This window comes from Gopherus flavomarginatus, chromosome 1, assembly GCF_025201925.1.
Source record: "Gopherus flavomarginatus isolate rGopFla2 chromosome 1, rGopFla2.mat.asm, whole genome shotgun sequence".
NCBI lineage: Eukaryota > Metazoa > Chordata > Testudines > Testudinidae > Gopherus > Gopherus flavomarginatus.
Window position 1 is genome coordinate 57758080 of NC_066617.1, and position 27782 is coordinate 57785861.

At 41.1% G+C, this 27782-nt stretch overlaps 1 protein-coding gene across 2 annotated transcripts in view; it reads left to right on the forward strand.

Annotated features, from left to right (window-relative positions):
• Nucleotides 1–27782, forward strand: part of PDZRN4 (PDZ domain containing ring finger 4) — a 409811-nt gene that overhangs the window by 357515 nt on the left and 24514 nt on the right. For both annotated transcript variants that reach the window (XM_050936097.1, XM_050936098.1), the window contains one exon: nt 3730–3832. In XM_050936097.1, coding sequence (XP_050792054.1) covers nt 3730–3832 — 103 coding nt within the window. The remainder of the gene's footprint in view (nt 1–3729; nt 3833–27782) is intronic.

Sequence of the window (27782 nt, forward strand, 5' to 3'; positions counted from 1 at the left end):
GGGTAATTCCGTCTGGGTGAGAAAAAGCTCCTGACTGTTGGGGAGAACGGAGTGCTGTGTGCTCTCTGCAAGCTCGTCCTCCTCCTCATCTTCCCTGTCGGCAGAATCCTCAGCCATGGCTGAAATTACCACCGCCACCTCAGAATCCACGGACGGGGTGGGGTAGTGGTGGTGGACCCCCCTAGAATTGCATGCAGCTCAGCGTAGAAGCGACATGTTTTTGGCCCTGCCCCGGACCTTCCGTTTGCTTCTTTGGTTTTCTGGTAGGCTTCTCTGAGCTCCTTAACTTTCATTCTGCACTGCACTGAGTCCCTGGTGTGGCCTTTCTCCATCATGGCCTTGGAAATTTTTTCAAATGTTTTTTCATTTCATCTTTTGGAACGGAGTTCTGTTAGCACGGAATCCATAGCGATCAGATCCAGTACCTCCCATGTGGTCTATCCTGGAGCTCTTTTTCGATTCTCAGGAGACTGCATTGTTACCTATGCTGATGAGCTCTGCGTGATCACCTGTGCTGGTGAGCTCTCCATGCTGGGCAAACAGGAAATGAAATTCAAAAGTTCGCGGGGCTTTTCCTGTCTACCTGGCCAGTGCATCCGAGTTCAGCTTGCTGTCCAGAGTGGTCACAGTGGTGCACTGTGGGATACTTCCCAGAGGCCAATACCATCGATTTGCAGCCACACTAACCCTAATCCGATATGGTAATACCAATTTCAGTGGTACTCCTCTCTTCGGGGAGAAATACAGAAACCGGTTTAAAGAGCCCTTTATATTGATATTAAGAGCCTCGTTGTGTGGACGGGTGCAGCATTAAATCAGTTTAACTCTGCTAAAATCGGTATAAACGCGTAGTGTAGACCAGGCCTCACTGAAGACAAGAACGTCTGTACAGTCAGCATGAAGCAATGGTAACAGCTACAGGCATGATTGAGAACTCTCTTGTTTTAGAATATCACCAAGTTCAATCATCACTGGGATTTGCGGTCTGTCACCATACCATTTTTAAGTTCTCACCCATATTCAGCTCTTTTTACACACATGACTTTAGGAATTGCATCTGTGTGACAGCACTCATTGGTAACTTATAATATTAAGTATTCATTTTAAGGAAACTAAATGTTAACAAATGACTAAGTGTAGCGATAGCCTCACAGCTCTGTCTAGAAAACATCTCAGGAATACTGTCATCTCATTACTGTATAGCTGTCACTGATAGCCACAGTCCCACACTTGTTTCACTGCATCACCTCCTGAACTTCATTCATGGATTAGAACTGCAATAAGGAATCCTGGCTCTGATCACTTCATCTTCATACTATTTCTTCATCAAAAGCTTTATGCCAACAGGGATCCTCGGTCAGATAGATATCTACTATAGCCAAAGCTGCCAAAAGGCTTATAAAGACCCAGGGCTTGTCTACATCACAAAGTTGCAGCGCTGGTGAGGGGGTTACAGCGCTGCAACTTAGGAGGTGTACACATCTGCAGGGCATCACCAGCGCTGCAACTCCCTGTTTGCAGCGCTGACCGTACTCCCGTTTTGTCTCGGGTGTAGAGGATCCAGCGCTGGTAATCAAGTGTAGACACTTACCAGCGCTTTTCTTGACCTCCGTGGAATAAGCAGGTATCACAGCATACCTGAGGAAGCCTCTCTGGTAATCAAGCAGGTCTCCTTCCCCGGTTTGCTCTCGCGTTCCCCGAACCCCCGAGCAAGCAGGTCTCCTTCCCTGCGGTTTGCAGGGGGGTACGGGGAACGCAAGAGCAAACCGCGGGGAAGCAGGTCTCCTTCCTCGGTTTGCTCTCGCGTTCCCCAAACCCCCGTGCAAGCAGGTCTCCTTCCCCAGTTTGCTCTCGCGTTCCCCGAACCCCCGAGCAAGCAGGTCTCCTTCCCTGCGGTTTGCAGGGGGGTTCGAGGAGCGCGAGAGCAAACCGCGGGGAAGCAGGTCTCCTTCCCCGGTTTGCTCTCGCGTTCCCCGAACCCCCGTGCAAGCAGGTCTCCTTCCCTGCGGTTTGCAGGGGGGTTTGGGGAACGCGAGAGCAAACCGTGGGGAAGCAGGTCTCCTTCCCCGGTTTGCTCTCGCGTTCCCCGAACCCCCGTGCAAGCAGGTCTCCTTCCCTGCGGTTTGCTCTCGCGTTCCCCGAACCCCCGTGCAAGCAGGTCTCCTTCCCTGCGGTTTGCTCTCGCGTTCCCCGAACCCCCATGCAAGCAGGTCTCCTTCCCTGCGGTTTGCAGGGGGGTTCGGGGAACGCGAGAGCAAACCGCGGGGAAGCAGGTCTCCTTCCCCGGTTTGCTCTCGCGTTCCCCGAACCCCCGTGCAAGCAGGTCTCCTTCCCTGCGGTTTGCTCTCGCGTTCCCCGAACCCCCCTTGAAGCCGCCCAACAGCGCTGCAGTGTGGCCACATCTAACACCACTTGCAGCGCTGGTTGCTGTAAGTGTGGCCACTCTGCAGCGCTGGCCCTATACAGCTGTACTAATACAGCTGTAACAACCAGCGCTGCAAAATTGTAGATGTAGACATACCCTCAGAGAGAGCTGGTTTGTTGGCGTTGTGTACATTTCTCCCTTACACAAAAGGAGAATCAAGGAAATTCATTAAATTAAGGTGGTTATCTAAAGCAAAACATTATTGAATATATAAAGAGATTAAACATAAAAATCCCACGTTTTGAATGACAAATCAGTGTGATTGATTAAATGAATATTTCCTCTGAAATTGTACAGAATTTAAATATTAACATAGCATATTTATGCAAAAATAGTGATCCATCCTTTTGGACCTCGCCTCATGAGTTACCCCATCTGTCTGTCAACGTTTCCCCTCCACTTCATCCAGTAGCTACAGGCAAAACCACAATCATACTAGAGATTTCCTACTGAACACCCAATGTTCCATGGGTCTTTGCACAGGAGTGGTGTTGCAAAATGGATGCCACATTTCACCTTGTCACAAATACATAGTCACAAAGTTCTGGGCAGGTTGGGTGGATTGTCAGCAGATCCCACTAGGGTAATTTATGATCAGAATTCAAGTAATAGCTGTCTTTGTATCTGAGGCTACACATACATTCATTTTATTTCAGGAAGACCTCATTCTTTTTGTCCAAAACCTATCCAAGGTTCCTGTGTGCTGACATTTTCAAGAGTATAATTTCTCAAACACACTTTGGCAGCCTGTTGTGTCCATGTTGGAGAAGGCTGTAGAGTGCAAGTTACTCCTTTGAGGTCTGGAATAATTTGTGATCATTGTGAAATTGGCTTCATTTAAAGGATTTATTATGGGAGAAATGTGATTAGTACAATGTTGTGCTAAGAAAGGCCCCTTATGTTGCTCCATTATCTGAAGCATATATTTGGATGCATGTAGAGATGGCACGCATATCTGGAGTTAAGTACATTTAAGAGTATGTAAAAAAACCTGAAGCTTATCAGCTAAGCAGTTTGGCTCAAAACAGACTCTGCTTCATTCACTCTTCAAAAATAACCATGTGTGGATCTGACAGTAGAATTTTACCTTTAGTGCTGTACTTGACAAAATGAAATTAACTGGTCTCTGTGCATTTGAAAAGAGAAAAGCCCCAGCTCTTGCCTGGTTGTATTCCTTTCAGACTGTCAGATCACTCAGAATAGCATTCCAAGATGAGAAAACTACAGAGAAGGTTTTTTATCGTTTTTTAATTTGAAAAACTATTGTCTCATCTATTCCTGTTGTACTGCTTTGTCCCACATAGCTGCCATTCTCTTCATCCAGTGGAGCATGAATTTTATGAAGGTAATGAGTATCTTTCCAGCCTGCCTGCTGATGCAGATAGAACAGAGGACTTTGAGTATGAGGTAAGAGCATTAGCATGCTGTATCTTTTCTTTTTACAATTACAGGTACTGTATTTATGGAGCTGATATCCAAGTCCTGTGAGAAGAACAATAGCAGGAAAGCTCTTTTTAAAAAAAATTAATTACTGGAGCAAATTCTCTTCCTCAGTCACACCTGTACAGTGTCATGGACTGTTGTATGGGTATAAATGGAAGCAGAATTCTGCCACGCATGTCTGGGTTTAGAAGGCTTATTATACATATACCATAGTTGTGTGATGGAAACTGTAGTTCAGTTGCTCTGCTTTTTGCAGTTTTGAAACTTTGAAGAAAGACTTTCAGAATTTAAAAAACTAACTAAAAGCTTCATTGCTTTTTCTTCTCATTTTCAGAAATAATTGGCCATTTTTCTACCACCTTAAGGATTGAGAGCAAATATACACAGCACATGCTGTTTTTTATTATTAACCATCTTTAGCCTTTGCTCAGCTATACACTGTGTACAGTATTTTAAATAACATGTATAGAAGTTATTAAGTAGCTTTCGTGAAACTATGGAAAATATTCTTTCTTCCTAATATTTGCTCTACCTTAATAGTACGTAAAGAAACCTTTTAAAGGTTTCAGAGAACTGCTTGACATTTGGAAATAAAATGGATTGAGAAAGCTTTAGTAAATAGGCACATTGTTCACTTTTTATCTTCTTTTTTATGTTCTTTTCTGCTTACAACCTGGGGAAACTGAAGTTCTTCCCCTAGGAACACGGAAAATCAAATAAATCTAATCGGCGAAGCTAACTCAGAACAAACAAACGTTTATTTGAACTCTTCAAAAAATCATTGTTAGGGATTAGTGAAATCATTATTTCTTCTCAATTGGACTTTGGTATGATATCTAATAGCGGGAAAGTTTTGGGGCTTATGTTCTATTTCGATTCCACATGGCTAATACAATTTTAACTTCTTTACTGAGTATGTGTGTTTGTTTGCAGCAAATCTGGCTTATGTCCATCAGAGAGACTATTTGTCTGATAATATTTTTTTAAATGGCTAAACAGACAGCCAGAAAGAGAATAAATTTTAAAAATCTTAACTTGTTAATAAAAAAAAGTTTTTTCCCATTTTATCAGAATATTAGTGAAATATTAAAAATGCAGACAGATTTTACATTTATATAGAGTCTAGTGCAGTGGAATCATGTCCTCTTTATGACCATTATTAATCCCTAATAATAGCCGGCATAAGTATTATGACAGTGGTAAATGCTCAGGCAGGTTCTCAGTAGCCTGTAATCGCTACTAATCACACCATCATAGTCATTAATTTACTGTCAGCTGTGATTCAATTGCCCAAGGCAAACCCATTGAGTGACTGAAATAAAGAATGTTTCACATGAAATTTAAATAGGAAGAGAGCTGTCTGGCTTCCATTGTTCCACAAAACAGGAGAGGAGGGAATGACTACATCTTGCACTCTGTAACAAAAAAAGCTCCAAATGCAATTTCTATAACTCAGGAAAGAACAAAAGCAGTCCCTATGTTGAAGTTTCTATGGTAAATTCAAGTTCTGTTGATGTGACATACACGGACCCATTGGTAATTTTAAGCATAAGAGGTACATGCATCTCCAGAAACATATGCATTCCTTTTTGGATATAGAGTCTTGCACCTAGGTGTGCAGAATAGTATTTGCACATGCAAATCTGTTAATTTTAAATGCAACAGAGTCCTGCATTTTAGAGGTTGGAAAATGTAGGAATAAAGTGAGACTTGCTAAATCTCAAACTGAATTAGCTCTTGCCATGGAAATTAAAATAAATAATAAGAAGGTTTCTTTTAGTTATATAAATAGAAGGAGAAGAAGGAAGGATAAGGTTGGACCACTGTGCAGAGTGGATGGGAAGGCGATTGAAGATAAAAATAGTCTAGATATGGCCCCAAAACTAAATGAATACTTTGATTTCATTTGCAAAAGTATAATATAGAACATGACTATGAAAGTGTAATGGCTGATGGAAATAAATGTATAGAAATTAAAATTATCACACCTAAGCTGGAATGAAAATTTAAAGAGCTTAATGCATTCAAATCAGGAGGACCAAATAATTTCCATCCCACAATAGTGAAAGAACTGGCACATGAGATTGCTAGTCTGGTAGCAATGATTTTTAATAAATCTATCTTTCTATTTGGGGGTAATACCATATAGCTGGCGCATAAGTAATACCACACCTATATTTGAGATGGGGAGGGAAGTGATTTGGGCAATTACAGACCTGCTAATCTGACCTCAGTGGTATGCAAGGCTTTAAAACAAACTATGAATGAAAGAATAATTGAATTCTTGAAAGTAAATGGGGGATATAATGCAACATGGATTTACCAAAGGTAGATCATGCCAGAATAACCTGATTTCCTTCTTTGAGAAAATAGCTGATTTTTTTAGATACGGGAAATGCGGTAGATCTAATGTACTTGGACTTCAGTAAAGCATTTGAGATAGTACAACATAGGATTTTTTTAGTTAAATGAAGGAAGATGGGAATTAGCACAAGATTTGTAAGGTAGATAAGGAACTAGCTAAATGGGACAAGGTAATGTGTTGTGCTTAAGGGTGGCCTATCAGACTAGCAGATGTTTACTAGTGGAGTTCCTCAGGGATTGATTTTGGGGCCAGTTTTGTTCAATATTATTATTAACGACCTTGGCACAAAAAGTAGGAGCGTGCTAATGAAATTTGCTGAGGATACAATGTTGGGAAGCATTGTCAATACTGAGGAAGATCAGAATATTTTATAAGGCGGTCTGGATGACCTTGAAGACTGGAATGGCAGAAATGGGATGAAATTCAGTAGTACAAAAGTGCAAGGCATGCACTTAAGATCTAATAATAAGAGTTTCTGCCACAAGTTGAAAGCCTCATAGTAGAAGAGAGACCAGGGTTTGTAGTCAAGGAAAATTATGGGTCACCAATATGATGTAGCTGTGGAAAAGGATGTATCAGGTGAGGCATTTTCAGCAGTGATAGAGACACATAAATGCTATTGTACAAGAAATTGGTAAGATCTCATTTGAAATACTGCATACAGTTCTGTTCACCCATGTTCAAGAAGGATGAATTCAAACTGGAAGAGGTGCAGGGAAGAGCTACTAGGATGATCGGGAGAATCAAGGGCCTTTTTTATGAAAGAAGACTGAAAGGACTTGGCTTGTTTAGTCTAGCACAAAGAAGGCTGTGAGGGGATATGATTGCTCTCTAGGGGGCAAGTTAAGGGGTGAATACCAGGAAGGGTGAAGAGGTGGTTAAGCTAAAGAACAATATTGGCACAAAAACAAATGGGCATAAACTGACTGTGAACAAATTCAGGCTGGAAATTAGAAGGAGGATTCTAACCATAAGAGGGGTAAGGCCTTGGAACAGTCTCACAGTAGGAGTTGTGGGGGCAACCACATAATTAGTTTTAAGAGAGAGCTGGGCAAATTTATGAGTGTGATTGTCTGATGGGGTTGCTTGTGAGGGTAGCGCTCAGCAGCCCTGGGCTCACTTCAGGTTTATGTCTTATATTCCTAAAAGCTCACACTTTAGGGCTTCAGCCAATCATCTGCAGGAGTCAGGAAGGGACTCCTCCTCCCTCCCACAGTGTATTCTTTTGGAGTGTATCCTTCCTCTTAAGTATCAGGGATGGTCATGGCTGAAGATGGGACACTGGAGAGAGTAGGCCGGGGCAAGGGGCGGCTCTAGACATTTCACCGCCCCAAGCACAGCGTCATGCCGCGGGGGGCACTCTGCCGCTCGCCGGTCCCGCAGGTTCGGTGGACCTCCCCTAGGCGTGCCTGCAGAGGGTCCGCTAGTCACACGGCTCCACCAAAGGTCCACCAGAGCTGTGGAACCAGCGGACCCTCCGCAGGTACGCCTGCGGGAGGTCCACTGGAGCCGTGGGACCAGTGGACCCTCCGCAGGCAAGCCGTCGAAGGCACCCTGCCTGCTGCCCTCCAGGCGACCAGCAGAGCGTCCCCCGCGGCATGCTGCCCCAAGCACGCACTTGGCGTGCTGGGGCCTGGAGCCACCCCTGGCCAGGGCTCTGAGGTGGCACAGTGCATTTTCTCATCTTGACTGGCTGGTTCTTGCTCACATGCACTGGGTCAGGAAGGAATTTCCCCCCTTTCAGACTGGCAATGACATTGGGTTTTTCTTCACTTCTGAGAAGTGTGTGGGTGCAGGTCAGTTGCCAGGACTATCTGGATACATCTCACTTAACTAGTTCCCTGCCATTGTAAGCGACTTGAGCACTGAGGCATCTCAATCCCTCCTACTCTCTCCCTGTGGCACATAATAGTCTAATCTTCTGCAGGCTGTAATACTTTGGCCTCATTTTCGTTGTTGGAGTTAGTGTGCCGTAGTTAGGTTGTGTTGTCTGCACGTGACATACAGCAGGTCGGACTACATAATCTGGTGGTCCCTTCTGGTATAAAACTCAGTGACTTTATTTTTATGCACTAATGGCTCAATCCAAATCCACTGAAGTCAATAGGAGTCTTCCCATTGACATCAGTGGCTTTGGATCAAGCCTTAATGCCTCTTTGCAAGCACAGCTATACATGTGGTCCAAACTGAGAAGAGGTAGGAGAATTAAAGACAATTTACAAACTGTGTGAAATCCTGACCACATTGAAATCAATGGCAAAACTCTCATTGACTTCAGTAGCAAAAGGATTTCACCCTGTAGTCTCAATATGTCTTATTGTCTCCAAACATTTCAGCAGTCCTACTTAATATCAGGTATTCAAGGGTAGCCCCACAGTAAGTATGCCATCATTGATCAGAAAAATATAAGTATCAGCCTTAAAGTCGAATAGTCCTTTTATTTGTTGGTTATTGCCACAAGCTTAACATGACTTTAATTTTTGAGTTAATTTCCTTTGCTGATACATTTTCATACCAACACTATAAAATAAATCCCTCCTCTTTCAAAGGCTACTGAGTAAGGACTTGAAACTGCACAGACCTATATTTCCAAAGTTTACACATGGGAGCATTCTCATTATAGTCAGTGAGACTACTGATGTGAGTGGAGTTGCTCAGATACTTAAGTATTTGCAGGTTTCAGCCCTAAATGTGTATTTATGGATTTGCTAAAATGTTGGCTCCATAACGATTTAGGAACTTTCTGAAAGGCATGGTATTGGCCCAACAGACCAAAACAGTTCTGTCTGTCTTGTGAATGCATATTTAGATACTTTTCAACACATGGATTATTTAACCAATAGACCTAAAAATCTGTCTATCTTGTAAATACATATTTAGGGGCTTTTTAACATGAGGATTACTGAGCTTGATAGCCTGTAACAGCTCCCTTCAGAGCTGTGATAGCCTGCAAATACCCCTTGTAAACATTATAGTCAGTCATGTCAATGTGATCATGGCCCCTGCGTGCTAAAAACCCTAATGCAGTTTTCATGCAAATAGTCACTATGCATGCACAGTGACTGTATTTTATAAATAAAATAACTTAATTTGATCCCCCACCTTCTGTATCTATACAAAGAAACTAACCCATGTTATGGACCCGTGGCCTACAAAATTGATGCTGTTTCTGAGTTAGAGGTTTGTAACATAACCCCATCAATTTAGCATGGAGCTTCTAATTACAACTATTAAATCAAAATTTAGATTTAATTTTCTTGAAGACAGAAAAAGAGAGAAAGGGGGAAGTCAGGCCTTGACTGAGACCTCATAAGCCAAGTTTCAGCTTCATGCAACTATAACGATAGTGGTCTGAATGAACAGAAGCACTGTAATATCTTAGTTACATATCATAAGATTGTGCTGGTTTTTTTTTTATTTTCCTACTGGATTCAGATTTTCTAAAAGTTAGAATAAATCAAAAAGAGCCCTTAGCAATTAAAAGGCAGATATCAAATTCAGCAGCCACCAGAAGTAATGTAAAAGAAAAAGTTTCAAGAAATGCATTACTCCTTAACTGGAGTCCTAATAAAGACATATTTGTTATAAACTAGAACAGCTAAAGTTATGAGCAAGGCTGTAGTTTTCCATTTTAATTATATCTGATTGATGGTGGTGGTGGATTGAGGTAAAAATACTGTAGGCTTTTAATGGAGAAGAGAATATTTCTCACCACGTAGCTTATAGTTGTCAGCTTTATGCAGCTGCTAGTCAGTTTTATGAAAGGGGGTAGTACTAATTGATAGGCAGGTCAGAAGGAGCTTGGAAAAGCTGGGCTTTACAGCATTATATGCATTTTCTGAGCTACATCTTCATAATACCCTAGAAATTCATGCTAAAAACTGGAAGCGCTACTTACTATATTCAGATATTTTAGTGAGATACTTTTTCAAGTATAAAGTATAATTTTGCATTTTAAATAACCTACCTACAATATTAGTTAGGATACTAAGTGTGTGTGTCTGTGTGTGTGAGTGAGAGATCTCAATTCCACTAGAGTCCTTCTAGTTTTATCAGCATCTTTTTCTAGCTGCTAACACACTCTTTTCATGCAAATATATAGAAAAAGGTGGATTTCACTTTAAAGTTATTTATGAAAAACTTCTTAAATACTCTTGTGTCTGATAATTGACACACTTTAGACTGGTTTAGTTGTATATCTAAAAATATTGCACTGCTTAGAGTTTTTATAAAGATGTGTTCAAGATTTCTTCCCTTTAATTCAAAAGAAGTCTTGAGCTGCTGTAACTGTAATACCTATCCTGTGATCCTTCTGACAGTCAGTGCAGACTATAAAAAAGAAAGACAGTTAAAAATGAAACAGTGGTATAGCCCTAGGTTTTATTGTAATTATTTGAATAATGCACTATAATTATTAAAGTGAGCCAATTTTAGAACACATTTGGCCTACTAGAGCACAAGGAGCACATTTTATAGGAATTTTTATATAAAATACCTGAGGTTTAAACAGTCATGATTTACACAAAGACACGTGGGTTTTAGCCCACGAAAGCTTATGCCCAAATAAATTTGTTAGTCTCTAAGGTGCCACAAGGACTCCTCCTTGTTTTTGTCTAAATATAGTTAGCACTACATGCAAATAAGCAGCATAGTGGTAATAACAGAATATTGCTTTACTTTTAATATACCACCTTTCATTTCAGAATTGCAGACTTGGTTTTCAAATATTAATTAACTAATCCAACACCTCTCTAGTGAGATGCATAAATATTATTATAACCATTTTACATGTGGGGGAACTAAATGTAGACACATTAAGTGACTCGCCCAAGGTAGTACAGCCAGTCAGTAAGAAAGGTGAAAATAGAACCCAGGAGTGCTGACTAATAACACTCCTATTTTAGCCACTAAATTACACTTCTCTCTTTTCATTTGATATGAAGGTCACTGGATCATTTAGATGAAGTAAGATGTCAGGTCAGTTGCTGTTGTGCTTGTTTGTTCTTAATTTTTATATGTATTTAGAATCATTCCATAAAAAATGCTGACATTCAAAGCAGCTGAAATTGCTGTCATCTGTAGCTGTCACAGGTAATGAATATCCCAATTTACAGATTTGAATTTTGCCTCTAACTAGCAAACATCACTGAAGAAGAGGATACAAAACTGACATTGGCATATTTATCAAAGTTATTACCATTCATTATGTTTTAGAACAAGAGGAAAATATATGAAGTCAGTGATATTCATTTTGTTTCATGATTTCATAAAACAAACACAAGGTTACTCCTCATTTCCCCTGAAAGATAATAAAAAACTTTCCTCGTTATCAGGGCTTAGGTTTTCCAAAGAAAATGAAGAAAAGTGAGCTTAGTTTTTCAGCAGTTTATTGTTTGGGCAACATCAAGGCCAGCGCTTCCATTTAGGCAACCTAGGCGGTCGCCTAGGGCACTGGAATTTGGGAGGGCGGCATTTTGCGGCCCTTGGCGGCAATTCGGCAGCGGGGGGTCCTTCTGCCCTGCATGTCTTTGGCGGCAATTCAGCGGTGGGGGGTCCTGCCGCGCTCTGGGTCTTCGGCGGCAATTCTGCGGCGGGTCCTTCACTCGCTCCGGGGCCCGCCACTGAAGTGCCCCAAAGACCGGGAGCGCGGAAGGCCTCCACATGCCGCAGAATTGCCTCTGACCGGGAGCGCGGAAGGACCCCTGCCTAGGGCGCCAAAAATCCTGGCACCGCTCCTGGGCAACATTACAATACATGGTGTCTATTTTTCGTTCTAAGAATGAAGAGCAAGGTGCTTGCAGTCTTTTCCTATTTGTAGAATTCTGTGGATTGTAAATCATCTATTTTGATGAAGATGTATCTTTAGGCAATTTTTATACTATTATGATACACTCTCATGTATTCTTTATATGCCCCATATTTTACAGTAAAACTATTATAGAAACATTTAAGCGTTTTTAAATGTTTCATTGGTACAATTGTTCATACATTTCCACCTTAAAAGCCAGGCTGTCTTAATATCACGGATCCAACTATACAGACCTGAGCAGGAAGAAAATTATAACTACTACTTTTTCTTTTAAAATGTCTTAAAATAGTGTTAGTATAACAGTAGTAGTAATAATGTAGTCGTAATATGTAATAGTAATGTAGTAATAATAATTAGGGCTGTGTGTCTGTCACAGAGGTCATGGAAGTCATGGATTCCGTTACTTTCTGCAACCTCCATGAGTTCTGCAGCCGCCAGTGTGGCTGACCCGGGGGCCAGCCATACTGGTCGCTGTTGAGGCAGCCCCACAGAAAACCACTGGAGCAGCCCCATAGCCAGCCACACCGTCCAGTATGCTGGATATGCTCCAGGACCAGCCATATTGGCTGCTGCTTGGGCAGCCCCAAGCAGTCACTCCCAGGGACCACCTGAGCAGCAGTCCCGGGGGTGGCTGGAGTAGCTACTCCTTGGCAGCCCCCAGCAGCCGGCCCCGGGGACTGCCCAAGCAGCAGCCAGTGCAGCTGGCCCCAGGGGTGGCCAGAGCAGCAGCCCTGGGGACAGCTGCACCAGCTGCTGCTTGGCGGCCCCCAGCTGCTGGTCCTGGGGATCGCCCAAGCAGTACTCAAGTCTGGCCTTGGGGCCTCCCCAGAGCAGTGGCACCCCAGGGTCCCCCAGCTAAGGTTTAGTCAGGTATGTATAATGAAGGTCATCAACAGGTCATGGGCCGTGAATTTTTGTTTATTACCTGTGACCTGTCCAGGACTTTTACTAAAAATACCCACGACTGACTCATAGCCTTAGTAGTAATGTCACAGTTCTGAGGTCTAATATCTTGGGAATTCCTGCATCCTGCTTGGAAGTTGGGAATCTCACCTTTCGAAAGGTCACAAAATGTTGGACCTTACATCAGGACTGAATATTTTACACACTGAGCCTTGGGGGACAGCGAATGGGAGAGAAACCTGAAAGGAAACAGAGAACATGTCTCTGCGGAAACTTTTTATTTATTTATTTAATAAGGTATCTCATCAAAGCTTCTTAGAGGTTTCCAATATTGCAGTCAGTCCTGGAGGGCATGGATTAGTGGGCAGAGTGCAGGTGAGACAGTCCATGGTGTGGGACAAATGCAGTTTATCACACTGCTTTGAAATTTATTTCAAACTGTCGCCATCAATATATATATGCTTGAAAGTATAGGGTGGTCATGTGTACACTGGAGTATGAGCAGCTGAAACACAGCATGGCTATTGTCTTCTTACATGTCACATTGGTGCTGGGGGAGCGGAGGGGGGACGACAACAAAATGTGATATAAAAATGACTTTGGATCATTTTGTGTGCCTGTTTTTATGATCAAATGTTTGGCTTAATTTACACTTATATATTGTACTATGTATATATCATAAAGCAGACAGGCATATAGGTGAGCTGGTATTGCTGCTGGACCCTTAACCTATGCACTTTCTGACTTTTTCTGATTTAAATATGCAAACTTAACATTGTCTTTTCACAGTATTTTCCTTTTAACAGACAGATTGCAGTGCAGGCACTGTATTAATTTCTCACAGCTGTCTAGAACGGAAACTTTATCTTCAGCAACTTCATTTTAATTAATCCAAAATAGCTTTCACACAGTTTTAGGTCAAGAATGTCCAAACATGTGGAATTGTATCTGTTCGAAGAGTTTGAAATGGTAGCTCCCTGTTCTGTTGGCCAGATAAATGTTCTTCACAGCAGATGTTAGCACATATGTTGTATCTCCTGTATTGAGATTGACTGGATAGATGTTTAGAATGTGATGATGAGGCAAATAAATCTTCTCACTCATTTCAATCCTAAAGCAGGCAGTCAGCAGTAATAATGATGTATATACAGCCAAGTGCTGGGCAGTAATTTTGAAATACAAGCAAAAATAAAGTATGAATTTACTCAGGATAAGTGAATAGGTTGTAAAAAGTGAAGGCTAATTATGCCAAGCTGATCCTCAGTTAATTTGAATTTGAGATGTGACAATCATATAAACCTTAGGATTTTATGTAACTAAACTCATCAGCTAGAAAAGGACATATGCTGCAGTTTAGAGTGAGCTGTAAGTTATAACAAGGGGCTTTTTATTAGACATAAGGAGAGTTGGGAATCCAGGTTTGGGAGCAGCTGACGCCTACAGGGTTGTGCCTTGGAAGGAAAAGAAGTTACCCACAAGAATGACCTAAGATCTTTGACACTGAGAAAATCCTTCCTTTTTTAATTCTCTTACCCTCCCTCCTTTGGTTACTCCCCTTCACACAGTTTTCCTTTGTGTTGTTTTAATAGGCCTGGCTCTGTGCCCTGAAGTTTGTCAGACTTGAGTGCTGTCACACCACCAAAGTATGGGGTGAATTCCAAAAGTTGGGGTCCTCACCTGAGAAGGCCTTGCCATTAGTCTTAGAGCCCATGACAGGGGGAAAGGACAGCAAAAAAACATGTCAACCAATCTCAGCTGTACCGGGGTATAAAGTGCAAGGTGGGGGCTCTCACAGGTCCCAGATCATTCAAGGCTTTAATATGCAACACACTGGACGGCAGACAGAAATGAAGAAGAAGACAGTGCAAAGATTTGAGCAGTCATATGCTCATAGTGTCTCACCCCATTCAGTAAGAGCAGCTGTATTCTAATCTGCACCAACTAAAGATTCCATGTTACCTTGAAATAACCATGCTTGAACCAAAGAGTGAATTACAGTCACTTAGTCTGGCGGTAACTAAGACAGTAAATAGGCCATATAAAGATTGTATCAGAGGGAAAAAATTGCAGCCTCTGTGCCAGCTGCAATTGCCATGAGAGCTACAGGTCAAGGAGAATGCAGGAGTAGGGCTGGTTGAAAATTTGGTGTTGAAACCTGTTTTCAGTGGCAAATTGGGGTTTTGACTAACTGGACTTGTGTGCTGAAAGTGTCTGCTTTCCTTAAAAAATAAAAATAAAAAATTATTTTGTCAGAAAACTCCAAATCCAAAAAGTTTTGGCCTATAGCGAAAAATGGTTCAGCTTTTGCCAGAAATTTGTAGGGGTTTTGTAGCTTTCAGCTGAACATTTTCAGTTTTAGGCCAAAATGTTTTGATTTTCAGTTGCTCAAAACTAAAGCAATTTTAGTTTTTGTGTTTTCATTTTTTGATGCCAAGTCAAAAATTTTCACTGCAAATTCATCTGAAAATGAATTTTGTTTTTATTTTTTGTCAAAATTTGTCAAATTTCTGACAAGGTCAATCCAAGAACAGTGATAACTCCAGCAGAACTAAGCCCTGGTCTACACTGGGCGAGGGGAGGGGAATTGATCTAAGTTACGCAACTTCAGCTACGTGAATAACATAGCTGAAGTTGACGTACTTAGATCGACTTACTGTGGTGTCTTCATCGCAGTGAGTCGACTGCGGCCGCCAGGGGCAGCTCTAGACATTTTGCCGCCCCAGGCATGGCAGGCAGGCTGCCTCTGGCGGCTTGCCTGCGGAGGGTCCGCTGGTCCAGCGTGCCTGCGGGAGGTCCTCCGAAGCCATGGGACCAGCGGACCCTCCGTAGGCACGCCTACGGGAGGTCCGCCGAAGCCGTGGGACCAGGGGACCCTCCGCAGACAAGCCGCCGAAGGCAGCCTGCCTGCCGTCCTCGCGGCACCGGCAGAGCGGCCCCCGCGGCTTGCCGCCCCAAGCGCACGCTTGGCATGCTGGGGCCTGGAGCTGCCCCTGGCTGCCACTTCCCCATCAACTCTGCCTGTGCCTCTCACCGAGCTGGAGTACAGGAGTCAACAGGAGAGCGCTCGGGTTGATTTATCGCATCTAGACTAGACACGATAAATCGATCCCCACTGAATCGATTGCTGCCCGCCGATCCATCTGGTAGTGAAGACATACCCTTAAAGGCTCTAGGTCAATCTAACTAAAGGACATATCATAAATTTTACAATAAGTGCCACCACGACCCCAGCACATTCCCCTAATCTCATGTTTCCCCCTGCCGAGTAGCATTGCTTCCATCTTGTCAGGATTGATCAACACCAGTTGAAAGTCATTCTGAACAAGGCACTGGCAAAGAAGGGAAACTGTAGAATCTGGGCTGACTGAAAAGGAGACCTACAGCTGAGTATCCTCAGCATACTGATGAGACATCAGTCCAAAACTCCTCTCCCTGTCTCTCCCTCACAGTCTCACATAGGCATTGAACAAGAGTGGTGACCAAGGCTGGACCCAGGAAGGATGCTGAATAGGCACAATTGTTCAGCCCTACCCTGTGGATCTCTCTGAGAAGAAGGCACAAACCCACTAAGGGAAACCTCTGTCAATTTCAGACCATCCATAAGTAGATCAAAATAGTTCTAATCAGATCAGCATGGACAGTTTTCCATGGTGAGGGTCAGAAACAAGGAAAATCACTGAGGAAAAAGAAGATATATCAAACATATATTAATTAGAGAGATAAATGAGACTGAGGGAAAATAGAGAGACTGAAACAGATATGGAGATAGAGATTTAGTTGTGAGGATAAAATGAGATAAATTGAGGCAGAGAATACACGTAAAGTAGATTTATTTAAAATAACAAATTTTAAGTTGAGGGCATGTTGTTTTCTAGTTTGTGTAATTGTCCAGAAAACTCCGTGCAATGTATTTGTTTTTTGTTAGCATCTAAGGTGCTGTACGTTTACTACATCCCACAGGGTGGGATTATTGAGGTTGTCTTCTGACAAGCATCTGGAAATTCACTGTTCCTTGTAATGGCTAGAAGAGGGGAAACGAGTTCAAGTGGATGTTTGTAACTAACTGGAGGATGTGCTGACCGCTGTGGAGCCTTTTGCAGCCAGGAGGTTTATAATCCTTAAAGAATTTTTCTTCTCTTTGACTTGCTTATGAGACACACTCCCTTTAAAGTCTGCCATGAGTCTTTTAAGCTCGAGGTTTAAACGTGCTTTAAAAGCAAGTAGGCTAGGCCAGATCCACCATGTGAGTGCCCACTGGCTTTAAAATGTTGTGCACCCAAGTCCCATACTTTTACCCCTTTCATCCCACTCTGGCACATTTAAATTTTCCCATTGCAAACAATTCAGTGATCAAAGGGTTGCAGTGCTCTAACCAAGCAGGAAATTTTTCTCTTCACAAAACCAGCTCTCCTAGTCCAGCTCTGCGGCTTCTCTGCTCCAGACCTACTCACTCACCCTCCCCAAATCACTTGCCCATCAACTCTTAATCACCTCTCACCCACTGCCCTAGCCAGCCAATATACTGCTTCTCCAGTCTATACAGCTGACCTATAGATTCCAAGGCCAGAAGGGACCACTGTGATCAGTCAGACCTTCTGTATAGCACGTGCCACAAAACAGACGCACGGGTTAGTGATCAGCAGATTACCAGTGCAGCTGCTGAGGAGTGTTACTTCATGTTCAGCAGCTGCAGTTGGTGCACTGCTGCTGCTTTCCAATGCAATATAGCACCGTATGCCAGCTGTTTATTCTGTAATAGCCTAAGGAAGATAATGGTTTATTGGTATGAGATCTGAGATCAGGCTTGCTTATTACTAAAAGATTTGTCACCTATTTGTCTAGGTCAGTAGTTATTAAAAAATTCTTCACCCAAAATAGTGGTGCTCAAGTGTTGGAATCACATGTACTGTGTATATCCTGGTACCACTTTTCTAACAGTGGGTACTACTTTTCTAACATATGCTGACTTCTGACAGAGTCCTGCACATACACGCAGAGCAGCATATGACCCTACCTGTAACTATAGAGATGGGGATGAGAGAAAAGTGATCATATTTTTAAATTCCCTTTTCATGCTATTATTTTTGCTTTGGGATCTGGTATTTGAGAAATGCTTAATGGAATCTTCTGCTTGTGCTGTAATGTAAACAAATCTTGTGTCAGATAACCTCAAAACTAAAACAGACTAAAAAAAATTGTGATTAAAAGACAGTTTATCCTACAGGATCCCCACCCCTTGGATAGAGTATTGTCTTTCCCCACCATGTGAAATGGAGATAAACCTCAGTTTCTTTGTGGTAAGCTGCCAACCAAATCCATCCTGGCAAATCTGATATCCAATGTGATTTGTCCTTTTCAGTGCTTTTTATGAGAAGTCAGGACAGTCTTCTGTCAAAATTGATAAGTGAAAAGACAGTGGGGAATGCAATTTTATTTGTAACAGCACAGCTGCCAGCAATTCTATCTTGTTTACATCTAGACTGGCTCTGTCTTGCTCCATAGCTTTTCTATTTCCATCCAAATAGTCCCCAAATACATTGTGGATGTGCCTGCCTGTGTAAAAATCTGCATAACGTAACACACTGGGAGTGTTAGAGAGGAAAAACGATCGCCATTTCATTAGGTTATTTTCACAATTGAAGAATTTCAATTGCTTTAAAAGAGAAATCTTGAACTTGACCAATTCTCTGTAGGCATTTAGCAGAATGGGTTGTAAATTCTGTGATATAGGAGAGCCCAAGGGGTAACTGGAAAGAGTGGAGCTAAAATTCTAAGATGCTCATTACATCCCACAATGATGGTATCTGAGGAATAAGAGTGCTGCTTTTTTTGATTAAAAATACTTCTTTTTGAACAATATAGTGTTTGGTAAATTAAATCTATAGAAAAATTGAAACTTTAGTTTACTCTTTTGTGTATGAACAGAATGCAACCCTGTATGTTGGCCTCCAACATTTATTATAGATACATTACACAATTCTATATACTAAACACGTGTCATGAATATCCTATAGTTAACCTGTGTTATATAGACGTTAACATGTTTCCTGGAAGATCCTCTGACAAGAGAATATAAGTCTATGTGGCCTTCTGATAATTCTTAGATCTATGGAAACTTTGTTTTCATTCAGTCTAACTTGCCTTCCCTATAGAATCTTAAGCTTTTCTAATGTTTTTATTGATACATTTAAGAAAGGCTCAAGTCATGGGCATTTTCCTTATATAATCTGTCCTGTAAACTGATCCTTTACAGTGGCCTATCTTGAACAGTTATCATAAAGATGAAGTGTTCGAGAGTTTTTTATGTTTAAATGTTATTAGGCACAACAAATAATGAACTCTTCCAGTTAACTGACAATTTCTGTTGTCTCTTGCCATTTCTGATATTGCAGAAATTAATGAAGATTTATTGTTCTGAGCTGGATTTATCATAGAATAAAATAAATTAGAGATGGAAATGTCAATCATCTACTCTGGTCATTTAAGCCTATTGGGTCATGTAAGCCAGTGGTTCCCAACCAGGGGTCATGTAAGCCAGTGGTTCCCAACACTCTTCTGCCAGTTTAGGAATGTTCTCTGCACACTATATTCTTTAGTGTTTTGTTCAATCCTGTTTTTAAATGGCTCCAGTGATTGCCTATGGAGATTATTTGGGAGAGTAATTTACCTGACTGGCATGCTTTAAAAAATCATACAGGATTACCTAATCAACATATTTTTAAAAGGCCTCCTAAAAGACCCAGAATCTAAAATATTGGCCCCAGAAATAAAATTACTGAATTTCCTTTGTTAAAAGTTCAGTGAAGGATTAACCAACTTCCTGCATCTGCATGGAGATAAGTGGTCTGGTGAAAAATGATCAGTAATGTCTAAAGTTCACTGTTGAAGTTACTTCTCCAGGTATTCAGATTTCATTTCCTTCTTTTTTCCATTTCATCCCTTTACTCCCATCCATTGTCAAAGACAGAAGTGGTAAAGATTCTGCCTACAATGAATCTGTGGAACAGGAATGAAAACATAATTTGGACTAGGGACCTAAATTGTGAGGTTTTGTTTAAAACATCAAACTTCTGTTTTCAGGATGCACTTTTACTTTTTGTGAAGTGCATACTGTTGTCATCAGAACGTGACATTCGCCTCTCCTGCCTTATCAGACAAATTAAGTGATAGAAACGGTGGTGTAAAATAAAGCCCAGGGAACATCTTTCAATCTCTTGCTGATTGCGTCTTCTGCTACAAACCCACTCTCTCGTTTCCTCAGTGTGTTCATCACAACATTTTTTTATTGGTGTGTAACTAACATCAGCATTGATAGCCCCTCTGAATTTGACCCTATGCTTTTGGAAGCATGATGGTGCTCTTAGATTTTTAATATCATAGGGCTTGATTATGGGTGGAGGATAGGTTGATACAGTTCTACCGTCTTTCTCGCCTGTACTTTTAGTTCCCTCCACAGAGATAATGTGTATTATCTCAGACATTGTTTGTAGTGTATACTTTGATTTTACCAGCAGATTTATTATCTAATGACTGCAAATAACTTGTGTGCCTCAGACACGGGAGTATGAAGTTTAAGCATTACAAGAAGCAGCAGCCTAAATGTTTGGTGATTCTCCATTCTGAACAGGGATATTCTACAAGTTATATAGGTAAAAGAGAGAGCATCATTAGAGTGATACTATCAGTGCAGTCTGCATATGGAATGCTGGTCCATAAAGATGAATTGGCCCAAAGCATTTCCGAGTCTGGAATCAGAATAGGAGAGGCAACAATAGCATAAGATTATTGGACAAATTTATGATATTGGAAGAGATTCCCTTACTTGGTTTCCATGGGTTACAGAGAACCACTAGCAAGAAACAGGTAACATTAAGCTGTCAGTGTTAACAGAATATGATACCCCTGATTGTAAGCACAGAGAGCAGCCAAGTCATAACTACATATAACAGGTCACACCCCAGAAAATCATTTCACCTCATAAAGGTCCTGATACAGAAAGGTACTTAAGCACATGCTTAACTTTAAATATGTGAGTAGTCCCACTGGCTTCCAGAAATAGCCTAATAGCTGATGCTTCAATGGAATAAACGTAGTTTCCACTGTAATGTTAGGTTTGTTGGGGTTTTTTTAAGTATAAAACAAAATAGAAATTGATATTTTTCTCTCAGCTCATTCTTTATACACCTATTCTTTAAATTACTCTGCTCTTGGCCATTGCTGTTTCAATTAATCATTTTGTCACAAGTGCCATTTGTCACAAGTGCAATTAAAGTAGTTTCTTAGGCTTTTTTCAGATCACAAAGAAGAGTTGAGATACAAATAGTCATTTCTGTTTTGCTTTATTGTAGTGTTTATATTTTCTTTCTAAACTTTATAGTGAAAACTACACTTCATCTTCTGAAGCATCATATATACAGGAGTCAATGAACCTTGATTTATTTTATAATTGTAATGCTTGCAGTCCTAGATTACAGCACGTCATTAGCTTGTATTAAAATTGCTGCTCTCCAAACACTCAGATGAAAGAATCTGGGGGAGGGGGAAACTAATTTTTCTGGCATTACAAATGGTTGTAACTAGTGGTGGGTAACTTTGGATCAATTTGTAGCTAGGCAGTTTGAATAATCACTCAAGGGTACAGAAACTGATCAGAATCTAGGGAGGCTTCCATATTCTACCTCCCTCCGGTGTCCTTCAAAATATACCCCTAGGTCCCAGATCATCCTATCTTTTTGTGAGGTCCTCAGTAGAAGGATTTGTTGGTGCCCTGGATATTAGAGCCTTGGGGTAGAATTGACAGCCTTTTCATCCCCTATAAAGTGCAGGGCTCGGGGGGAAACCTCGCTGTGTCTGACTTCCCACCAGCAGTGAGGTTTGAGGGATTCCTCTAGCCCAGCTGCTCTCTCCTCCTTTTATACAACAGGACCCAACAACCCCTCCACTAGGCTGTGGTTACCTCATCTTTTAAAACTGTAAATGTGCTAAGGGGTTTCCTCACAATTTCCACGATAGACTGCTACATACTTGTTAATCTGAGAGATCACAAGCATCCTTTCCCTTATTTCCTGCCCATGAGAGTTGCTCAAAGGAGGCTGGAGAGCTAGTGCAGGGCCTGTATTTAAAGGCACACTACATTGGTGTGTAAATTACATGAAAACCCAGAGTTCCTTTGCACTGAAGAAGGTTGAGCTAAATGGGGCCAGGTGGAGTGGTCTAGTATGGTTTATAAATAATGAAATGACTTAAAGTATTCTCACTCTCATTCATTTTACAGAAATGCAACGCATGCATTCAAATCACAGTGTCTGTTTGGGACCATTACTACAAGGGCTGTCAATTAACCACAGTTAACTCACGCAATTAACTCAAAACAAATTAACTTGATTTAAAAATTAATTGTGATTAATCACAGTTTTAATCGCACAGTTAAACAATAATAGAATACCCTTTATTTAAATATTTTGGATGTTTCCTACATTTTCAAATATATTGATTTCCATTACAACTCAGAATACAAAAGGTAAAGTGTTCACTTTATATTATTATTTTTTATTATAAATATTTTTACTGTAAAAAGAAAAAACAGATATGAGCTGAATTGAAAACACTTCCTTTTGGTTATCTTTTTTACAGTGCAAATATTTGTAATCAAAATGATATAAAGTGAGCACTGTACATTTTGTATTCTATGTTGTAATGGAAATCAATATATTTGAAAATGTAGAAAACATCAAAAATATTTAAATAAATGGTACTGTATTATTGTTCAACAGAGTGATTAAAACTGTGATTAATCGCGATTAATTTTTTTAATAGTTTGACAGCCCTACTATATGGGTTTAGTGATCATGAAAGTTATTACATTTTGTCATCATAGCATATCCTTTTGTCGTTGTGCAACAATTGTTTGTTATAAATAGCAAACATATATTCTGGGGCATGCAGTATTTATAATAATTGTTTAAACTTCTATAGTGCCTTCCATGCTAGTTTCAACCAAGGATCTTGACTCATTTTAAAAACATTTACTGATGTAGTTCCATAGCATCCCTATGATATAGATATTACTATCCCTATATTACAAATGCGGAAACTGAATAATAGAAAAGATAAGTGACATGCCCATGGTCACACACAGAGTTTCTGGTGGAGATGGTACTAGAACCCAGTTATTCTCTCTTCCAGATTTGTGCTTTAACTGTTAACTAACCTTCCTCTATTCATATTTAATTTCTTAACTAACATCAGATACTAGTTAGTTTGTTCATGTGAATGAATACTTTTGATCGGCCAGTGCTTTAGTTAAGACTGTAGAAACAGAATATAAGTTCTTGGAATCTGTTTAAAAGCCATCCAGAAGATCTAAGAGACAAGGCACTTAAGTGTTTCCTAAAAATGACCATTTCTTCATTGAGAAGGTTAGGATAAGTTCTCCTGTTCATGGTGGAATACCACCAGAACAGCATACTAAAACATATGCCAAGTCACCCACAACAGCCAGTGCTTTACAGAAAGTCCTACAGTTTCTGCTCCAGCAAGCAATTGTTATGAAGAATTTTTTTTTTATCAATAAGTGTTTCCTCCTCCTTCTGCTGTGGCAATCTGTTCTTTTTAAGTTTCCTAAATAAGACATCCTGAAAGGGGGCCCAGTGCTTTCATTCTAAGGGAGATCAACAAGTTTGTTTTGTCAATGCAGTTTCAGGCACCTTCAAGTCTAGGATGCCATGTATTATATATGTCTGCAGTGTGAGATAGCCATGTTGGTCCCAGGATATGAGAGAGATAAGGAGGGAGACGTAATGTCTTTTATTGGACCAACTTTTGTTGGTGAAAGAGACAAGTTTTCGAGCTCCATGGAACTGAAGAGCTCTGTGGAAAGATATCTGTGAAAGAGATTCCCTCACTCACCTTGTCTTCCTCATGTATAATGTATGAAATAGAAAAATGCAGACCTTCCATTTGTCATACATTATCAGAACAGGAGACATCCCGTGTCTGCTTTGATTGAAATGTTTTCGTTTTATTGCAAATACAGTAGACTGGACTTAATGCATTTCACATATAGTAGTTAGTGGAAAAAATTGAATATGGACATAAAAGGAGAGAATTCAATGTCTACAGTCTAAGACTGGGCATTGAAGTAGAAAAAGATTGGGGGCAGTGTCATTCTTTTATGTGTCTTTTATTAACTGTGAAAAGCACTAGAGTAACCCAAGAAGTACAAATGCCACTGACAAATCCAGTATAATTGCATCATGGTCTCTCCTATTAATGTGAATAGAATGTTAAGTTGACAATAATTAACTTTTATAGTATTTTTAACTTAAAGCTATAGATGTAGGTATACCTATCTCATAGAGCTGGAAGGGACCTTGAAAGGTCATTGAGTCCAGCCCCTGCCTTCACTAGCAGGACCAAGTACTGATTTTGCTGTAGATCTCTAAGTGGCCCCCTCAAGGATTGAACTCACAACTCTGGGTTTACAGGCCAATACTCAAACCACTGAGCTATGCCTCCCCCCAAAAATCTAAATGGCCTCCTCAAGGATTGAACTCACAACCCTGGGTTTAGCAAGCCAATGTTCAAACCACTGAGCTATGCCTCCCCTCCAACTTCCAGTTGTTATCGCAGCTATTGAATAAACTGTAACTTGTTCTGTGTAATGAAGTTGCCCTTGATTCAGGGATTAATTCAGCTTGGGTTACACAGGCAGAAGCTGGCTTCACTCATGGTACAGGACTCCCAGCGGTGGAAAGAGCACCTTATGGGGTACCTGTAACTCCAGCTCTGCAGGAGGATCATGACAGAGAGGTCAGTGGAGGTCTGATTCAGGATATTCCCCTTGCAGTTTCAGTGGGAGTGGTTCACATGGAGTCTCAATCATGTTTTAACTGCCACAGTCACTCAGCAGCAGTGTGAATGCCACCTACTCTCCCCTCTGACAAAGAGGCCTCCACTGGTGTAGAAGGCTGCAGATTGCCTCTCTGCAGGAAGCAGTGAACTGAGCTTACTGTATATTTTAACTGATTTGTATTTGTCTCCACATTTCCATTCACCTTATTTCTCAAGTGTATAAAATTACATTTATAGTATAAAATAATATTATTTATTAATAATATTAATATTATTTATTGTGAAAGCCTCAGTCCCATTGTGCTATGTGCTGTAGAATCATAGACGGGTTGACAGTCCCTGCCCTGAAGAGCTTACAGTCTTAAGGACAGGACAGTTGAGTGAGGGGTGAGAGGGGGAAGGAGAACAGGGTAACAACAATAATAATAGGATGCACAGATCGTAGAGGTAGCAGCAATAAGAGTAATATCAGTTGGCTGCTTGTCTATCTAGCTGTTATCAGAGAGCAGATTTCTGTAGTCTTGTGACAGAGGTGAATTACAAGGAGGGACTTCAAGCGGGTAATGTGGTAGCTTTGCAGATTGGATAGGGAGTTATTCTCACTCATTAGGGCAGAATGTATTGAAGTCTAAAAATGCCTGGGGGGAAATTGGAGGAATGAGTGACTGAGACTGGCATCATTAGTAGGCCAAAAGTGGGGATCAGTGTCACTATTAGATTATAGTATGGATGGTTAGGGAAGGGCTTTGAAGATGAAGATAAGAAGTTCCTGGTGGTGAAGAACGAAAGCCAACGAAGGAACTTGAAAAGGAGATGACTTTGTCAGCAATGAGCTGGAAAGAGGATCTTGGCAGCCACAATTTTAATGAACTTAAGAGGTGGGGGGTGGGCACTTGGGAGTAGCTGATGCTCACAGGAGGAGGCTGAAGTACTCAAAACACAAGATGACCAGGGCTCGGAGAAGATTTTTGACAATGTGCACAGAAAGGAAATGCTAGAGAAAACGATTTCTCCAAGTTTATAATTATTCCTTTGCAGTTTCCCTCATGGGTCTGATCTTGGGTGAGGGAGAAAAAAGAGCTTCTCTAAATTAAGGATTGTTCTCAAGTTAATATCTTGCAGACATACTGCAATGAGGCCCAAAGTTTTTGTCTTTCTGAAAAGAGTCTCACCGGAGACAGTTGATGTGGAACTGGTGGTATGTTTTCTAAAGGAAAAGTGGCTCTTGCCCTTGTATTCCAGCTCTCAGTATAAAAGCCCTCTCAACTAGTTTTCCATTTCCTAGCTTAAAAGCAAATGTTTACAGGATCTCCTGTCATACCACTTAACCTCTCTATAAGTTCTACAAAGACAGCAACCCAGTGGATGACATTTATAACCTACTTTCCTATCACCCAAAGAAATGACAGTATTAACTTAGCTTTGCTTCCTCCAAAGAGGTGACAGATCCTAACCTGGTTCTCTGTCTCCTGAGGCCGGCAGCCTTTAAACTAGTTTTCCATCACTGAAAGGAATGACGACCTTTAACCTGGAGGCAAAAGGCTGTAGCCCTTAACCCACCACTCCATCTCTTTGGAGAGTGACTGATTTAACCTGTTCATCAGGCGTTCTAGAATCATAGAATATTAGAGATGGAAGAGATCTCAGGAGATCATCTAGTCCAACCTCCTGCTCAAAGCAGGACCAACACCAACTAAGTCATCCCAGCCAAGGTTTTGTGAAGCCGAGCCTTAAAAACCTCTAAGGATGGAGATTCCACGACCTCCCTACGTAACCCATTCCAGTGCTTCACCACCCTCCTCGTGAAATAGTGTTTCCTAATATCCAACCTAGACCTCCCACACTGCAACTTGAGACCATTGCTTCTTGTTCTGTCATCTGCCACCACTGAGAACAGTCTAGCTCCATCCTCTTTGGAACCCCCTTTCAGGTAGTTGAAAGCAGCTATCAAATTCCCCCTCATTCTTCTCCTCTGCAGACTAAACAATCCCAGTTCCCTCAGACTCTCCTCATAAGTCATGTGCCCCACCCCCCTAAGAATTGCCTCCTCCTATTAGTCATCTTTTCCCATCTTTTAAGGAAGTGCTTCCCCGAGAATCTACTTTCCTATATTTCATGGCAATCCTTAAAGTGATTTACTTAAATGTTTTAAAGAAGTCTCAGAAAACTGAGAGTACTGTTTTCTGGTATTGTTTTGATTTCTATCATTAGCAACAGAATACTTCTCGTCCTGGGAAATGGCTGCCTCTCTGAGGCTAGGGGGAGATCCTCACTCCAGCCTCTTCCCTCTGTTTCCATCCTTCCCACAGATGTGGGCCATTGTACATTGTCTTAATTTTCACAGGATTCATACTGAATTCTGAAGAAAGGCCGTTGAGTCATCAAACGTCAAAACAACAAGAGACACAAAATAAGAGGAAACAGATGTATGTGTACCCAAGAGGGATTTAAAGAGGAAAATCATGATTTTCACATATGCACTGCTCCCGCCAGACTCTTTCTTTCTTCTGTTAAAGATCAGTGGGGAAAAATCACCAACAGACAGCTGTCACAAAGCCCATTGTCAGATGTTTCTCTGGACGAGAAATGAGCTTTTTGGACCAGCTCCTCAGCTGGTGCAATTCAGTGTTGCTCCATTGAAGTTATTGGAGCCATGCCAGTTTACCCCAGGTGCAAGGCTTCTTGACTCTTGGGTTGGTAGGTGATTTAATGTATTATGCAAAATCTTTGTGAATTCTCAAAAAATGTCACATTAGGCTTGGGTTTGAGTAATGCTGTAGGATACTTAATGTGTCTTGTACACCATGAAAAGGAAATTAGGTTTAGTTTAGCAGCTTGTATGTGCAATCTTCTGGCTCTGGAAGACATGTTTCCATACCAAACATCAGACCTTTTCCAGCTTCTGTCCTAAACTGGGTAAGAGACTGGGTGACTACAAAGTAAAGAACATAAAGTTTTTAGCAGGCAATTCTGCTCCAGCTCTA